The sequence below is a fragment of the Sinocyclocheilus rhinocerous genome, unplaced genomic scaffold, assembly GCF_001515625.1.
Source record: "Sinocyclocheilus rhinocerous isolate Xijiao unplaced genomic scaffold, SAMN03320098_v1.1 scaffold986, whole genome shotgun sequence".
Lineage (NCBI taxonomy): Eukaryota > Metazoa > Chordata > Actinopteri > Cypriniformes > Cyprinidae > Sinocyclocheilus > Sinocyclocheilus rhinocerous.
Window position 1 is genome coordinate 82,855 of NW_015645515.1, and position 12,822 is coordinate 95,676.

General features: G+C 38.9%; 1 protein-coding gene across 3 annotated transcripts in view; it reads right to left on the minus strand.

Moving 5' to 3' along the window:
* Positions 1-3,550: 3,550 nt before the first annotated feature.
* The window catches only part of dcaf1 (ddb1 and cul4 associated factor 1), a 26,587-nt gene continuing 17,315 nt past the window's right edge, over positions 3,551-12,822 (minus strand). For 2 of the 3 annotated variants that reach the window (XM_016509604.1, XM_016509601.1), the window contains exons 15-25: positions 11,731-11,949; positions 11,317-11,515; positions 9,916-9,998; positions 9,740-9,824; positions 9,234-9,467; positions 8,886-8,979; positions 7,869-7,973; positions 7,408-7,481; positions 7,054-7,146; positions 5,784-6,030; positions 3,551-4,570 (exon numbers count right to left, since the gene is read on the minus strand). In XM_016509604.1, coding sequence (XP_016365090.1) covers positions 4,512-4,570; positions 5,784-6,030; positions 7,054-7,146; positions 7,408-7,481; positions 7,869-7,973; positions 8,886-8,979; positions 9,234-9,467; positions 9,740-9,824; positions 9,916-9,998; positions 11,317-11,515; positions 11,731-11,949 — 1,492 coding nt within the window. In that variant the 3' untranslated portion in view covers positions 3,551-4,511. The remainder of the gene's footprint in view (positions 4,571-5,783; positions 6,031-7,053; positions 7,147-7,407; positions 7,482-7,868; positions 7,974-8,885; positions 8,980-9,233; positions 9,468-9,739; positions 9,825-9,915; positions 9,999-11,316; positions 11,516-11,730; positions 11,950-12,822) is intronic. The other variant, XM_016509602.1, reaches the window with a different exon arrangement.

A 12,822-nucleotide genomic window follows, 5' to 3' on the forward strand; every position in this document is an offset into this window, starting at 1 on the left:
AATTATCTCAGATAACTCAATCCAGCCATACTAATCATCAACAACAGGTGCGTTCGAAGAACTGAATTAGCCAGATCCTGATTAGCCCGATGATATCATCTTGGATGTGACATTTCATCTCGGATGTAATAAGCGACGTACGAAGAACAGGCCCCTGATGTGGCTTCATATCACATAATGAAGCATAACATATATTCTATACTGTAAAAAAGGCTATGTCAATTAGTATTGGGTTATAAATATTCTTTATTATTATGAAAATACCCGAGATGGCTTGAAAAACACAAACACTTGACTGCAACAATATATAGTTTGTCTATAGTTTGTTTCATTATTCAAAACATTTCTCTCCTTTTATTCAGTCATAGCGATAGCTGGATGTTTTTGTCCATATTACTTCTGTGATACATATGGGGAGTTTCTGCGCAAGGGCGCCCTCTGGCATTCAGTATAAATGAAACAGACATTACATGTCTTTATAGCGCTCAATAATGGCCAATCCAACCCTATTGGTATGTCAGCATCAAGACATTTTTCTTGATCATCTGCAAGGACTGGGACTCAAAATGAATTCCTGGAAGCTCTACTGCCGAGGCAGCAGACTGCGTTTCTAGCGGTACAGACTCACACTCTATGCAGGCACGGTTGTCTATCATGTCACATTTCAGAACAGAGCAAACTGTAAATTTGGGTCTGTTTCACAGACTCTAGGGTCTTATGGCAGCTGCTTCACTTGTGCTTCACACATTTGAGATTAAGGACTGAAACTCAGGGGTTAATATATCTTGGTCTGCTCACTGTAAAGTAAGGGTCATGCGCAGATTCATTTGGACACTCATCATATGGAAACAACCTCAGCTTCTAACTCGAGGTGTTTCTTTGGGCAGCATCTGATGCAGCAAAGTGATTATGTCAGGCACCTAACTGATCGGCAGGGTGCAGTCTACAAAGGCCATCAAACCTACACAGTCTGCAAAGACGAGCATCTCTCAAAGCACATAAATTGCATGGAGATGTTGGCACTCTAACTTGCATTAATCTGGTTTCTTCCAGACACTCTCAACTGTCGCATTATTTTTTAGGATGAACAGTATGACATATCATCCGCAAAAACCGGCCGGGTGGGAGTGCATTTGGGCCATATGTGGGCACAAAACAAGTTTCTGTTGCTGAGAGCGGTGCACATCCCAGGTGCAGTCAATCTGGAAACAGATTTTCTCTCGAGGCACAGACTGAGGCCCAGAGAATGGAGGTTGCACCCTCAGAGTACAATTCTAATGCTTAATTGAGTGCTAGGGCTCTCTCCACTAGAAGACTGTCGTGTGCACCCAGTTCACTGCCCAGTTGGTACAGTGAGGGAGTTCTTACACTCTTAAAAATAAAGGTGCTTCACGATGCCATAGAAGAACCTTTTTGTCTAAATGCTTCCATAAAGAACCTTTAACATCTGAAGAACCTTTCTGCTTCACAAAAGGTTCTTTGTGGCGAAAGAAGGTTCTTCAGATTATAAAAAGGTAAGAAAGAGATGGTTCTTTAAAGAACCTTTGACTGAATGGTTCTTCTATGGCATCGCTGTGGAGAACCTTTTAAGCACCTTTATTTTTAAGTGTACTGGGCTGGGTGCAGTTACTTGTGTCTCATTGTATGCATATGATGAGATGGTTGAGACCTTACCGTTCTGTCAGTGTGCCTTCCTGGAACCTATCTGTGGTCCTAGAAGGCTTTAACAGGGCCTCACTGTGGACTATAAGTAGTGTGGATTGACTCTGCCTCTCGGAGTTTGACTACTAGACTCTACTCTACTAGAACTAGTTAGTTTCCTCTTAGGCACTGCTTAAAGGAACTTCTTTGGAGGACATCTGTGTGGCGGCAGTCAGGTCCTCTCTGTACACTTTTGACAAATTTTACAATTTGGATATGGATTTGACTCCAGGCTCCCAGGTTTTTTCTGTTTAAACTGTTGTCATTTTCATGTTTCACAGCAGCCTGTGCTAAGGTACAGGCTAGCTAAATGGCAGTCTCTCATAGCATAGCACTTTGCTATAAGGTTCCCATAGCATCAGATACTGACGGAGAGTGAACCTATGAAAGGGAAAGTCTTGCCATACCCTTCATTTCAGCTGAGCTTTTTTCACAGAAATCTGGTTGGTGTTTAAAGCTGCTTTTGATTTTCATCCGTGACTCAGTAAAGTGCAGTGTTTGGACCTATTAAAGACTTGATGTAATTTTATTTTAGAAATTATTAGATTATTAATAAAAATAATTTATTGTATTGTTATTGGTGTTATTAGTGTCATTAAAATGTTTTGTTAACGTGATGTGAAAAAACAACATGCTGACAAACGATGCCATTTTCACCTTGGCTCAAATAACTGTATGAGAATTATGAGTCTCTTTTGTAAAAAGGACTTTCAATTCAATTTTGATGTGGGATGTGATTTTGTAGTCTGTTTTAAAAATTTTCATTGAGGAGGTGTGGCAAGTTATGTGGTGATGTCATTATGAAATTATGGGAGGGGCCAAATTAATTTTAGGCCCTACAATTCAATTCAAGTTTATTTGTATACCGCTTTTCACAATGCAAATCGTTGCAAAGCAGCTTTACAGCAAATTAAATTATGTCAACGATGTCTTCACCCTCATATTTTCAGTACCGTAATGAGAAAAATCACATTTTCATTTTAGTAATACAACATTTCAGTTGTACACTGCCTAAAAATCATGGAATCTAATTTACTGGTCTATTGAGTCTCACTGCACTGACAGTAATGTGATATAAATACAACCCAGAAGTACTGATAAACTGAAACAGACTTGTGGGTAGTGAAGGTAACATTTGGTGGAGCTTGAGCTGCCAAAGGGGGATCCATGTAAGAAATTCAAGGGTTCGTTTACTTTACCCTGCACAACGAATGATTATTCTTGCCACTGTGCTGTTGGTAAAATGCCACTGGCCAAAGGCTTCCACTTGGTTTTGGTTTAGGTGAATAAACTCTCATGATTTGTCATAAATTCTCACTGTTGCCACTGTGGAGTTAAGAGTTTGAGAAGTCTGTTTTACATAATTCACATACATTTATAAATTTTTAATTGGCGTGTCAAATAATTGAATATATAGCCCCAAACTGCACATTTTGTGTGTTCTCCTTATTGCACACACACATTCGGGTTGCAGTCTCTACTGATGAGTTGAATCAGGTGAGATGGAAGAGGGAGACACAAATTATGCAAAGCTCTCCAGGGCAGATTTGAGAAGCACTTTCTGCTCGTGCTAAAGAGCGCCCCATCAGGTGATGCAGACTATGTCTACTTTTGTTAATACGACAGGTGAGAAGAAAAGAAAGAAAAGTCCAAAGGACCTTAAAACAAGTTGACTGGATTAAATGCAAGAGATCTAGGCAGATAAAACTACATCAAACTACATAAAACAGGTTTTAGTCAAATTGAGAGTGAAAGTAATAACTGAAAAGTAGGATTTTCAGATGCATGGTGAACAGAGTTTGATGACAGTGACAGCTTTGTGATCTGACGGATGGCTCTCAAAAAATTAAACCATTTACTCTGGTTTATTGCAATAACATTTATAGTAAAAATATTTTTTATACATTTTGTACACAATGTTGCCTTAGATCTTTACTTTTGGAAAGGCATGAACAAAAAATTAAAGCATAAAGTAAATGGAGGCTGTACACAGATGTTTAAAAATGTTTAACTTCATGTGAAATGCAGTTTAAGAAGCAAACAGGTGCATCTACAAGTGCAACAGTTAACTTCCTCCAAAAGAGAAGCAAACGCCGCTGCGGATCTGAGGTACCACAGGCCTTTAGTCCTTTATGTGAATTTAGAAACCAACGTAAATTATTGCTCATCAAACGTGGTGCAACATCTTCAATCCAATCAGTCAGCCGACCAAAAGGGCCTTAAAAGCGCTTTCTTGTAAAATGAAACAAGCAATGGCTAACAAACCTACCATTCAGAAAGCAAAAATGGATGAACTAAATGTCTAAGCAACTATATTTTCAGATGTTTAGATTAATCAAACTCAAGAGATCACATGAGGCGTGGTGGGCAGGTCAAAGGTCAAAGGCATACATACAGATCTGCGCATGCAAACAGTGCATCCAGTGGATCAGAGCTACCCAGAACTCCTCTAGACAGCGGCCAACCAACACAACAAAACACGCTAATGTATGAACGCAAGACCCCTCTCGAAATCTATCAGTACACCTTCTTTAAAAATGGTCAGATGTCCCAAGAGGGCAACGCTGTAGCAAAAACAAACATCGGACAAGTTGCATTGGTTTTAGGCGAGACGTCCTTATATAAAACTATGTTTTGTTTACAATTTTCCAGCAAGCCCACACATGTCATTTTCGGGTCCGCGTGCATGTAGACCATCCACACCACGACCTGACCCTCATCAGCTGCTGCCATCCTATAACATTCTCTCTCAGATCTTCTCACTGAGCTTCAAGCCTGGTTTAGCACTTCCACTGTGGATTTGGACAGGATCACTCGTTCAGGGAAAGGATAATGTCATCTTCCAGGTCTGAGTTATCAGAGCTGTCTGCTACGGGAATAAGAGAACAACATTTCAGACAGCACAGGCGAAAAACTGACAGTAATGAAAGAATAGGAAGAAAAAGAACATGCAAGAAATGACATGACGGGGCAAGACATCATAAACATTTAGTCATGGCCAATAGCAAACAGCAGCTTTAACTGTATAACCTGTCAATGTCAAAGTCTGCTCTCATAATCGATTAGAATCTGTGTCTGTCATCACCTGCTAGAGGCCAAAAGTGAAGAATGAATATTCTCTCGCTAGCACTGTACTCAGCTGCTTCATCAGGCCAGATGAACATTTTCAGCATTCACAGGACTCCCACACGCTGAGCGTTTAGCATACGCTGCAGCTGTCAGCAACAGTAGCTGTCAATACTACTCATTGACCAACATATCACATGCGACTTTTTTAATCATCAGCAACGACGATAAGTTTTTCTGTTTGGATGATAAAGGTGTGGTCACATTAGCGAAATTGCACATGCAAACAGGCCCATCGTTCATAGTCACTAGCGCTGAGGTGTATACAGAGCAGCTCACACAGAAGTCAGTTTCATCCCAGACAGCTTTTCTGCGCGGTGGAACTTTTTCTCCCTCACACACAAACTTCCCATCTGATCGCACAAATTCCCATCGGAATGACTTCATTTAGTTCATGAATTTTACAGAGCAATGGTATGTGTGTGACCGCAATTTTATTTTGATGCCACTGAGGATCGTTGCGGAGAAACCCTGGAAGTTCATCTATAACTTGCTTCTACGTTTCAAGTTCCCTTTCTCCCTCTCCATTAGTTTACTGTCTTTTTAACTCTTTCCCCGCCATTGATAATATACTGTCTGTATACAAAAAATATGCAGTTATGTCATTTAAACAAGCCTTTGAATAAATTAAATTTAATGGACATGCCTGAGAGAGCATCTTTAAATCCTGTATATTCAAACTGGTCATGTCATATTTACGTCATAGTTCACCGTGTACTGAATATATTATTAGTGTTAGCCGGTCTTCATTTGAGAAAATGTGATTTCCAGAGTTTGTTTTTGGTTTATCTAGTTCAAATGTTTTTACTGACTAATTTCTAAATTAAGGTCACAACCAGCTGTTTATTTTAAGTTACTGGTGCTAAATTCCATATTGATGCATACATAATAATAATAATAATAACAACAACACTTGTAATTCTATGTATATGTGTGCATGTCGTCAAACAACTCACTGTTGTCTAGTACAAGCTCCACATCTCGCTCATTGTCATCAGAATCCTCATCGTCGTCATCATCGTCATCATCTGCCTCTTCGTCCAGCAGGCGAGCCACTTCCTCATCATCAGACGGAGAGAAATCCTGCTCGCCATCCTCCTCTTCCTCTCCGTTATTCTCGTTCTCCAGCTCTGCCAGCAACGGGTCTGTATCGATGTCATCATCCGAGTCATCGTCGTCCTCTTCATCCTGATCATCCTCCTCCTGAACGAAACAAACGTCTCATGATCAAGTTTACAGTGCCCAGCCTCACTGACGTAAGAGGAGAAGAATAGATACTCATTACTCGGTGGCTAGCTCTGTGTAGCACCTGCTGCTTTACATAACCTCCTGAACAATCCTAGCGTCACAAGTAACAGCTCAAGCCATTCATGTTTAACATGGTCCCCATCATTTCAGTCGGATCTTAATAGCTCGAGGGTTTTTTTTTTTTTGGTAGACACTGCAAATTTTCATTTTAAATTCTCTCAAAAGAATGGTGAAGAATGGTCACAAACTAAAATGAACATTAGTATAAAAACACTTGGCATAAGTTTGTTGTTTTCACTGCACACTTAGTTCTCTTTGTATAACTTGAGCTGAATGATGTTGCTTTCTGTAGAGATGCTTTATAGCTGAAATTTTGTTTCATAACTGATTACACTGATTTAATGAATTAATATAAATCAGTACTGAAATGCCACTGCCTTAAAGCTGAAATTGAATGATTCAAAATTAATGAATTGTTCAGAATTTATTACAGTGAAGCTGCTTTGAACTGATCTGCACTCTATAAAAGTATATTAAAAATATATAAATAAATGTGACTTGAACATTTTTGTTCATTTATTGACAAGAGATGGTAACCTTCTGTAAAACCTGAACCCTATTTTTTTTAAACCTATATATTATTTTTCATGACTAAGAACAACATTGGTAGCAAAGGTCAGTATATTCTCGTTACATGTATCAGAACATGAGTCCTAGAACTATTTACGCTACACTGAACTGACTGGTCAAAAGCTTCCACAGCTAACAGTTCAAATAGTTTTGATATCACAATAAATGAGTTAATAATTCAGTAAATTATGCCAGCCGTGTGATAGGTGTCTGCTACAATCACAGAAACGGTTAGAACTGAGAATTCCCAGAATGGCTCATTGTTGCAAAACTTCCCCCATACACACACAGAGCTTAAATGTATATATAAATTTATGCAAACATGAATGCCATTTGCATCAGTCTCACCTGATCCTCCTCATCCTCTTCCTCCTCAGCAAGTCTCTGGCGACCGACTTCATACAGCCGACACACAGTGTCCATATTTATTGAGTCCTGATTCTGTTACACACATTCACATACAACACCACACAGAGTTTTGATGTCATACAAGATAAATACGACATGGGTGTAGAGTTCAACGATATGTAGAATTGTAGCTTCATAGAATTTTGCTCTGTAAAGATAATTTTGTTCACTGATGTTGAACTTAAGAAGAAAAGAATCTCAAATTTAAAAGTACAATGTCCTAGAGTTGAGGTAATATTGACCTAACTATATATACAGAAAATAACTAAATTAACTTTAAAAAGCACAGCATACCTCAATGACAGCCAGATAGCAGTCTTTAGTGTCTGTGCACAGGTCAAAAATGTTCCTCTTCACATCAATGGTGGCTGAGAAAGCAAACAGACCATCATCAAGATCTTCATCAGCTTAGAAACATATTTACAGAAACAATTTCGGTCAAGTGATGTCTTTGGACAGCATGTGACGTGTTACTAATCAAACCATTTTAAAATGTGTCTCTCAGTTGTGTAACAGTAACAAGTGCATATGTGACCTTGGAGCACAAAACCAGTCATAAGTGTCAATTTTTTGAAATTGAGATTTATACATCATCTGATAGCTGAAAAAATAATCTTTCCATTGATGTATGGTTTGTTAGGATAGGACAATATTTGGCTGAGATACAACTATTTGAAATACAGGAAGCATCTAACTGCTTATTTGCTTTTTACAAAAGCTGAATAGAGAGAATGAAGATAGAATTACAGTCATACCGATGGGTTTATAATCAGTGGCATCAAAGGTCCTGAAGGATGAACCGAATGGACTCTTCATTTGCTGCTCCATCATATCATCCTCATCATCAGCCTGCAACATGGCTACAACACACTCCAGAACATCAATACAATATCTAATACCTCCACACATAACTGACATTTCACGCCTTGAATGTGCAGGAGAACAACTGAAACACTCCACCAATCAGGGCTGTGGCAAAGAGGCCTGACGGGAGCCTCTCCCTCAGTGCCAAACACACGAAACCCTGCTTGGAATTTGCACAAAAAAAAGAACCTAAACGACTCTCAGACTACGAGAAACAAGATTCTCTAGTCTGATGAAAGAGAGAATGAACTGTTTAACCGACAAGCATCATCTCTGGAGGAAACAGGTCACTGCTCATCCCCATCCAATGGTGAAGAACTGTGATGCATTCTGTTGTGGGGTGTTTTTTAGTGGCGGGGACTGGGGCACTGGTCATCACAAAAGGAAGCCGAACACAACAAATTACAAAGATATTCCTGATGAAAAGCTAATCTGGACTTCTCAGACTGGGCTGAAGGTTCACCTTCCAACAGAACAATCACCCTAAAATAGCCAAGACAATACAGGAGGACCGTGAATGTCCTTGAGTGGCCCAGCCAGAGCCCAGATCGAACCAAAACAAACATCTCTAGAAAGTTCTGAAAATGTCCACAGACTTTCCCACCCAACCTGACAAGGGTTTGAGACGATCTGCAGAGACCGATGGCAGAAACATCCCCAAATCCAAGATTGCAAAAGAAGCTCACAAATAATCGAGGCTGCCAAAGGTGCTTCAACCGAGTACTGAATTAAGGGTGTGAATACTTATGTCAATGTTTTTTTTTGGCAAAGTTATCACAAGTTTTTGCTTTGTCTTTATTGAGCATGGAGTGTAGATTGATGTAATTTAAATTAATGTAAAGCATAATAGCATAAACAAAATGAGAGAATAAAAAGGAAGTGACGTGAATGCAGTGTGTGCGTCTCACCTCCATAAATGACAGTTCCATTGTTGTTGAAGACAATCCTACACTGATCTAGCGCTGGCACTGTGTAAAGAAGATGAAACGTCCTCAAATCCCACTGGAGCGCGAGTTAAAGCAAACCGTTTCAGAAACAATGCAGCAAGAAGAGGTTCACCCTTTAAGCATCCCATGTATCCCAGTAACACTTCTCCATCGATAGCACCCTTTTTCTACATTAATCAGCGTTAAATAACCCACTAGTTAACTAAAACCTCATTAACGACAACAGAAGAATCAGAAAACAAACTACAATTTTCATAAAACACAGAAAAACAAGCCACAGCCAGTGGTTCGCTGAGCAGAAAAGGATACAATCTCCGTGTTGATGATGACCTCTAAACCATTGGGATGGAAAACGCCGCTGATGTTCATGTTGAACTTGTCAAACTTATGGATGGCCTGAGCGGTGCGGACGTCCCACATGACACCGTCGTTCAGGACCAGGTCATCCGTGGGGTTAAACGTGGCACAGTTGCGCTTGTAGTTGTTGGCTAGGTCAGGATTATTGAGGGTCAGGAGTTTCTGTCCAGACTGAATGTCATATATCTGCAGAAATACACAAAGATGCATGAAAAAGACATTCACAGACTGGATTCCCAATATATTTTGATCACATATTGCGGTCATAAAGTTACATATACCATGCAAAATGTTAATAATTTTAACAAAAAAAGTATCAGAAAAATTGCATGCTTTGTGTTATTTAACATGTTTATATGCAGAGGGTCAGCGTGTTAAAACCGGTGTCTTAATTTACGAATGAAAAACAACAAACACAATGAAAGGCGAGTGTTCAAATGGTTAAAAAGGTGACTTGCGTGTGCGATGTGTTCTTTTGTTCCTATGACTCTGTCCTGAGAGAGTTTGCTGAACTCCACATAATGATCATCCAGGAATGAATGCCTAGAAATAAAGGAGTTCGATTCAAAAAAATGAAAAATAATCATTTAAGTTTTTAACAATTAGTGAACAGTTTGTAGGCGTGCTGACTCACTTCATGATGAATACAGACTTCATTCCCCACAGCGCAGATAAGGGATAACTCCAGGAAGCTGATGTCAACAACAGGGAACCGTCCTGACACAGAGAGACAAAACATCAGCATCTACCATAAATGCATTTACACAGCAATTACAGGAGCTGAGGTGGGTCAGAGCAGCTTTCAAATATATAGAATTACATCTTCACAATCAGTTACAACACCACCATCAGATGTGCATGAATCACTTAAACTGCCAAAGCATTCAATGCATCAAACTCTGCCTTACTGTACCACGGAAACCACATACCATTATAGACTGCAATTACAGGCCTACTATAAAATCGTGAAATTCACATGCAATATCTGGCAGAATCAGGGCACTTTTTAAGAGCTGTAAAAGCACAACTAAAAGCATGTTACTCTATTAGGGTATGGGGGTAGAATTGTTGCATTATTCCAAATAAATAGATTATGATCCACAAATAAATGTAAAGCGATTAACAAAAACCAAACATATTCACAAAATAAATAGAATGAGATCCACAAATAAATCTCAGAGTCTCACAAACATGAATTAAATTCACAAATAAAAAATTTTTTCCCATATGTGAAAAATATTCACATATATCTTTTTATTCTACAAACACAACTTTGCCCGGCATTTATTTGTGAATCGCGTCCTGGGCATTTGTAGATCGCTGCACGCATTTGTGGATTGTCAGCATCTTGACGCTAGAAATGTTTCAAAATCTACGAATGCACAGCGAGCGATCCACAAATGAATGCCGGGCAAAGTTGTGTTTTTGACATAAAAATGTATTTGTGAATGTTTTTTTTATTTGCAAATCTCATTTGTGACCCTGGAGCACAAAAGCAGTGTTAAGTCGCTGGGGTATATTTGTAGCAATAGCCAAAAATACATTGTATGGGTCAAAATGATCGATTTTTCTTTTATGCCAAAAATCATTAGGATATTAAGTAAAGATCTTGTTCCATGAAGATATTTTGTACATTTCCTACTGTAAATATATCAAAACTTAATTTTTGATTAGTAATATGCATTGCTAAGAACTTAATTTGGACAACATTAAAGGTGAGTTTCTCAATATTTTGTTTTTGTGCACCCTTAGATTCCAGATTTTCAAATAGTTGTATCTCGGCCAAATATTGTCCTATCCTAACAAACCATACATCAATGGAAAGCTTATTTATGATGCATAAATCTACTGAAGACTGGTTTTGTGGTCCAGGGTCACATTTTATTTATTTGTGAATTAAATTAATGTTTGTGAAACTCTGAGATTTATTTGTGGATCATAATCTATTTATTTGGAATAATGCAACAATTCTACCCCCATACTAGTGTCCTGGGCCGAGAAAGTTCTAGAGTTCAAGGACTCAGTGTGTGTTTACTCTGGAGGGCTCCAGGTGTGTGATGGCTGAGCTGTGGCAGCTGTAGCTGGCTTCCTCCTGTCCACTGAACACATTGTAGAGTTTGAGCTGTCCGGTGCACGTGCCCAACATCAGGAAACGCTCTCGCGCTGAGAACGCACAACACATGAAGCCACTCTCATCCTCCTCAGCCTCTCTGAACACAGAGATGGGCCGAAACCTGCACACATGGTCACAAACAGCACTCGATTAGCACGATGAAACTCAAGATGGGGAAAAATAACTTAGTAACTCATTAACAAACAACGCACATAGGACAGTTCTGTTCTTGGCTACTGACTTGTTAGTGTTACTGTCACAACTGGGCACTAACTCATATTTTCACATCTGATCAAAGCATATCATGTTTGAACTCACAGTTCTGTGTAACTGTACCTGCTGAAGATGAGATGCCTGTCAAAGCAGCCTCCATCAACCCCACCGTATTTGGGGTACACGACCCTGTGTGTGTGGCGAGGAGTGAAATTGGTGGGTGCCTGGCGTCTCTGCTTGGGCTCTGGGCACTGATGCGGTGTGAAGAGGCTGAAGGGAGGACATGTGGTCACTGGGTTCTTGCAGCGGGCGTGCTGCTCTCGTAAATACTCTGTTATGATACTGGAAACAACAACATATGATACATTTATGTATGATACATTAGAAGGACTTCAGAAGGATATGGAAAGCAGCAAGTGCTACAAAAGCCAGGAACCACACATGGTTTGTCAGATAATTTTACACATTGCTTCTAGTGTTCTGGAATAGTAGTGCCTATACTACTTTAACTGTGACTGTCCATGCCAAGTGTTTGATCATCTAACAGTTCCTGACGTATTTTCATTCAAGATCAACAAATTATACTGGATAGAGTCACTGTTCAGGAACATGATAAGCTGATAAGAAAAAAAAAAAAACGGGTTAGTTTAAAAAAAATAAAATAAACATTTTAAAAAACATTTTGGAAAAACAAGTTTATTCCACTTATAATTCTTACGTGTGAAAACCATTTACCACACTTGATGTGCTCCATGCATGCATGTTAATCAATGTTTATAAAATAATAAAAGCCTAAATTAAATCTGCTCCTCATATGAACTGATCTTGTTGTTTTTTCAGAAGACCTGGATTAAACAATATGATTCATATGGGTTACTTTTACAATGTTTTTATTAACTTTTTGGTTGCGTGGACTTTCAATGGAGGGACAAAGTGATGCGAGAATATAAAAAATAACTTCATGTGTGTTTTAAAGAAAATAACTAACACTTTTTATTTTGGGGTGAACAGTGAACACTAAGCAGTCTGTGTTTTTCTTTACTAAGACACATTAGATGAAGCATTTAAAGAATCCTATAAATGCATTTAATGAATCCTTTTGTTTAAGACTTATAACATCTATATATTTCAAGTTTCTGATTACCAACAAAGGCAGTCATGTGTTGCATAAACTCAAGTCATTTTTGCAACAACTTGTTCCCTCCCTCTCTTTCT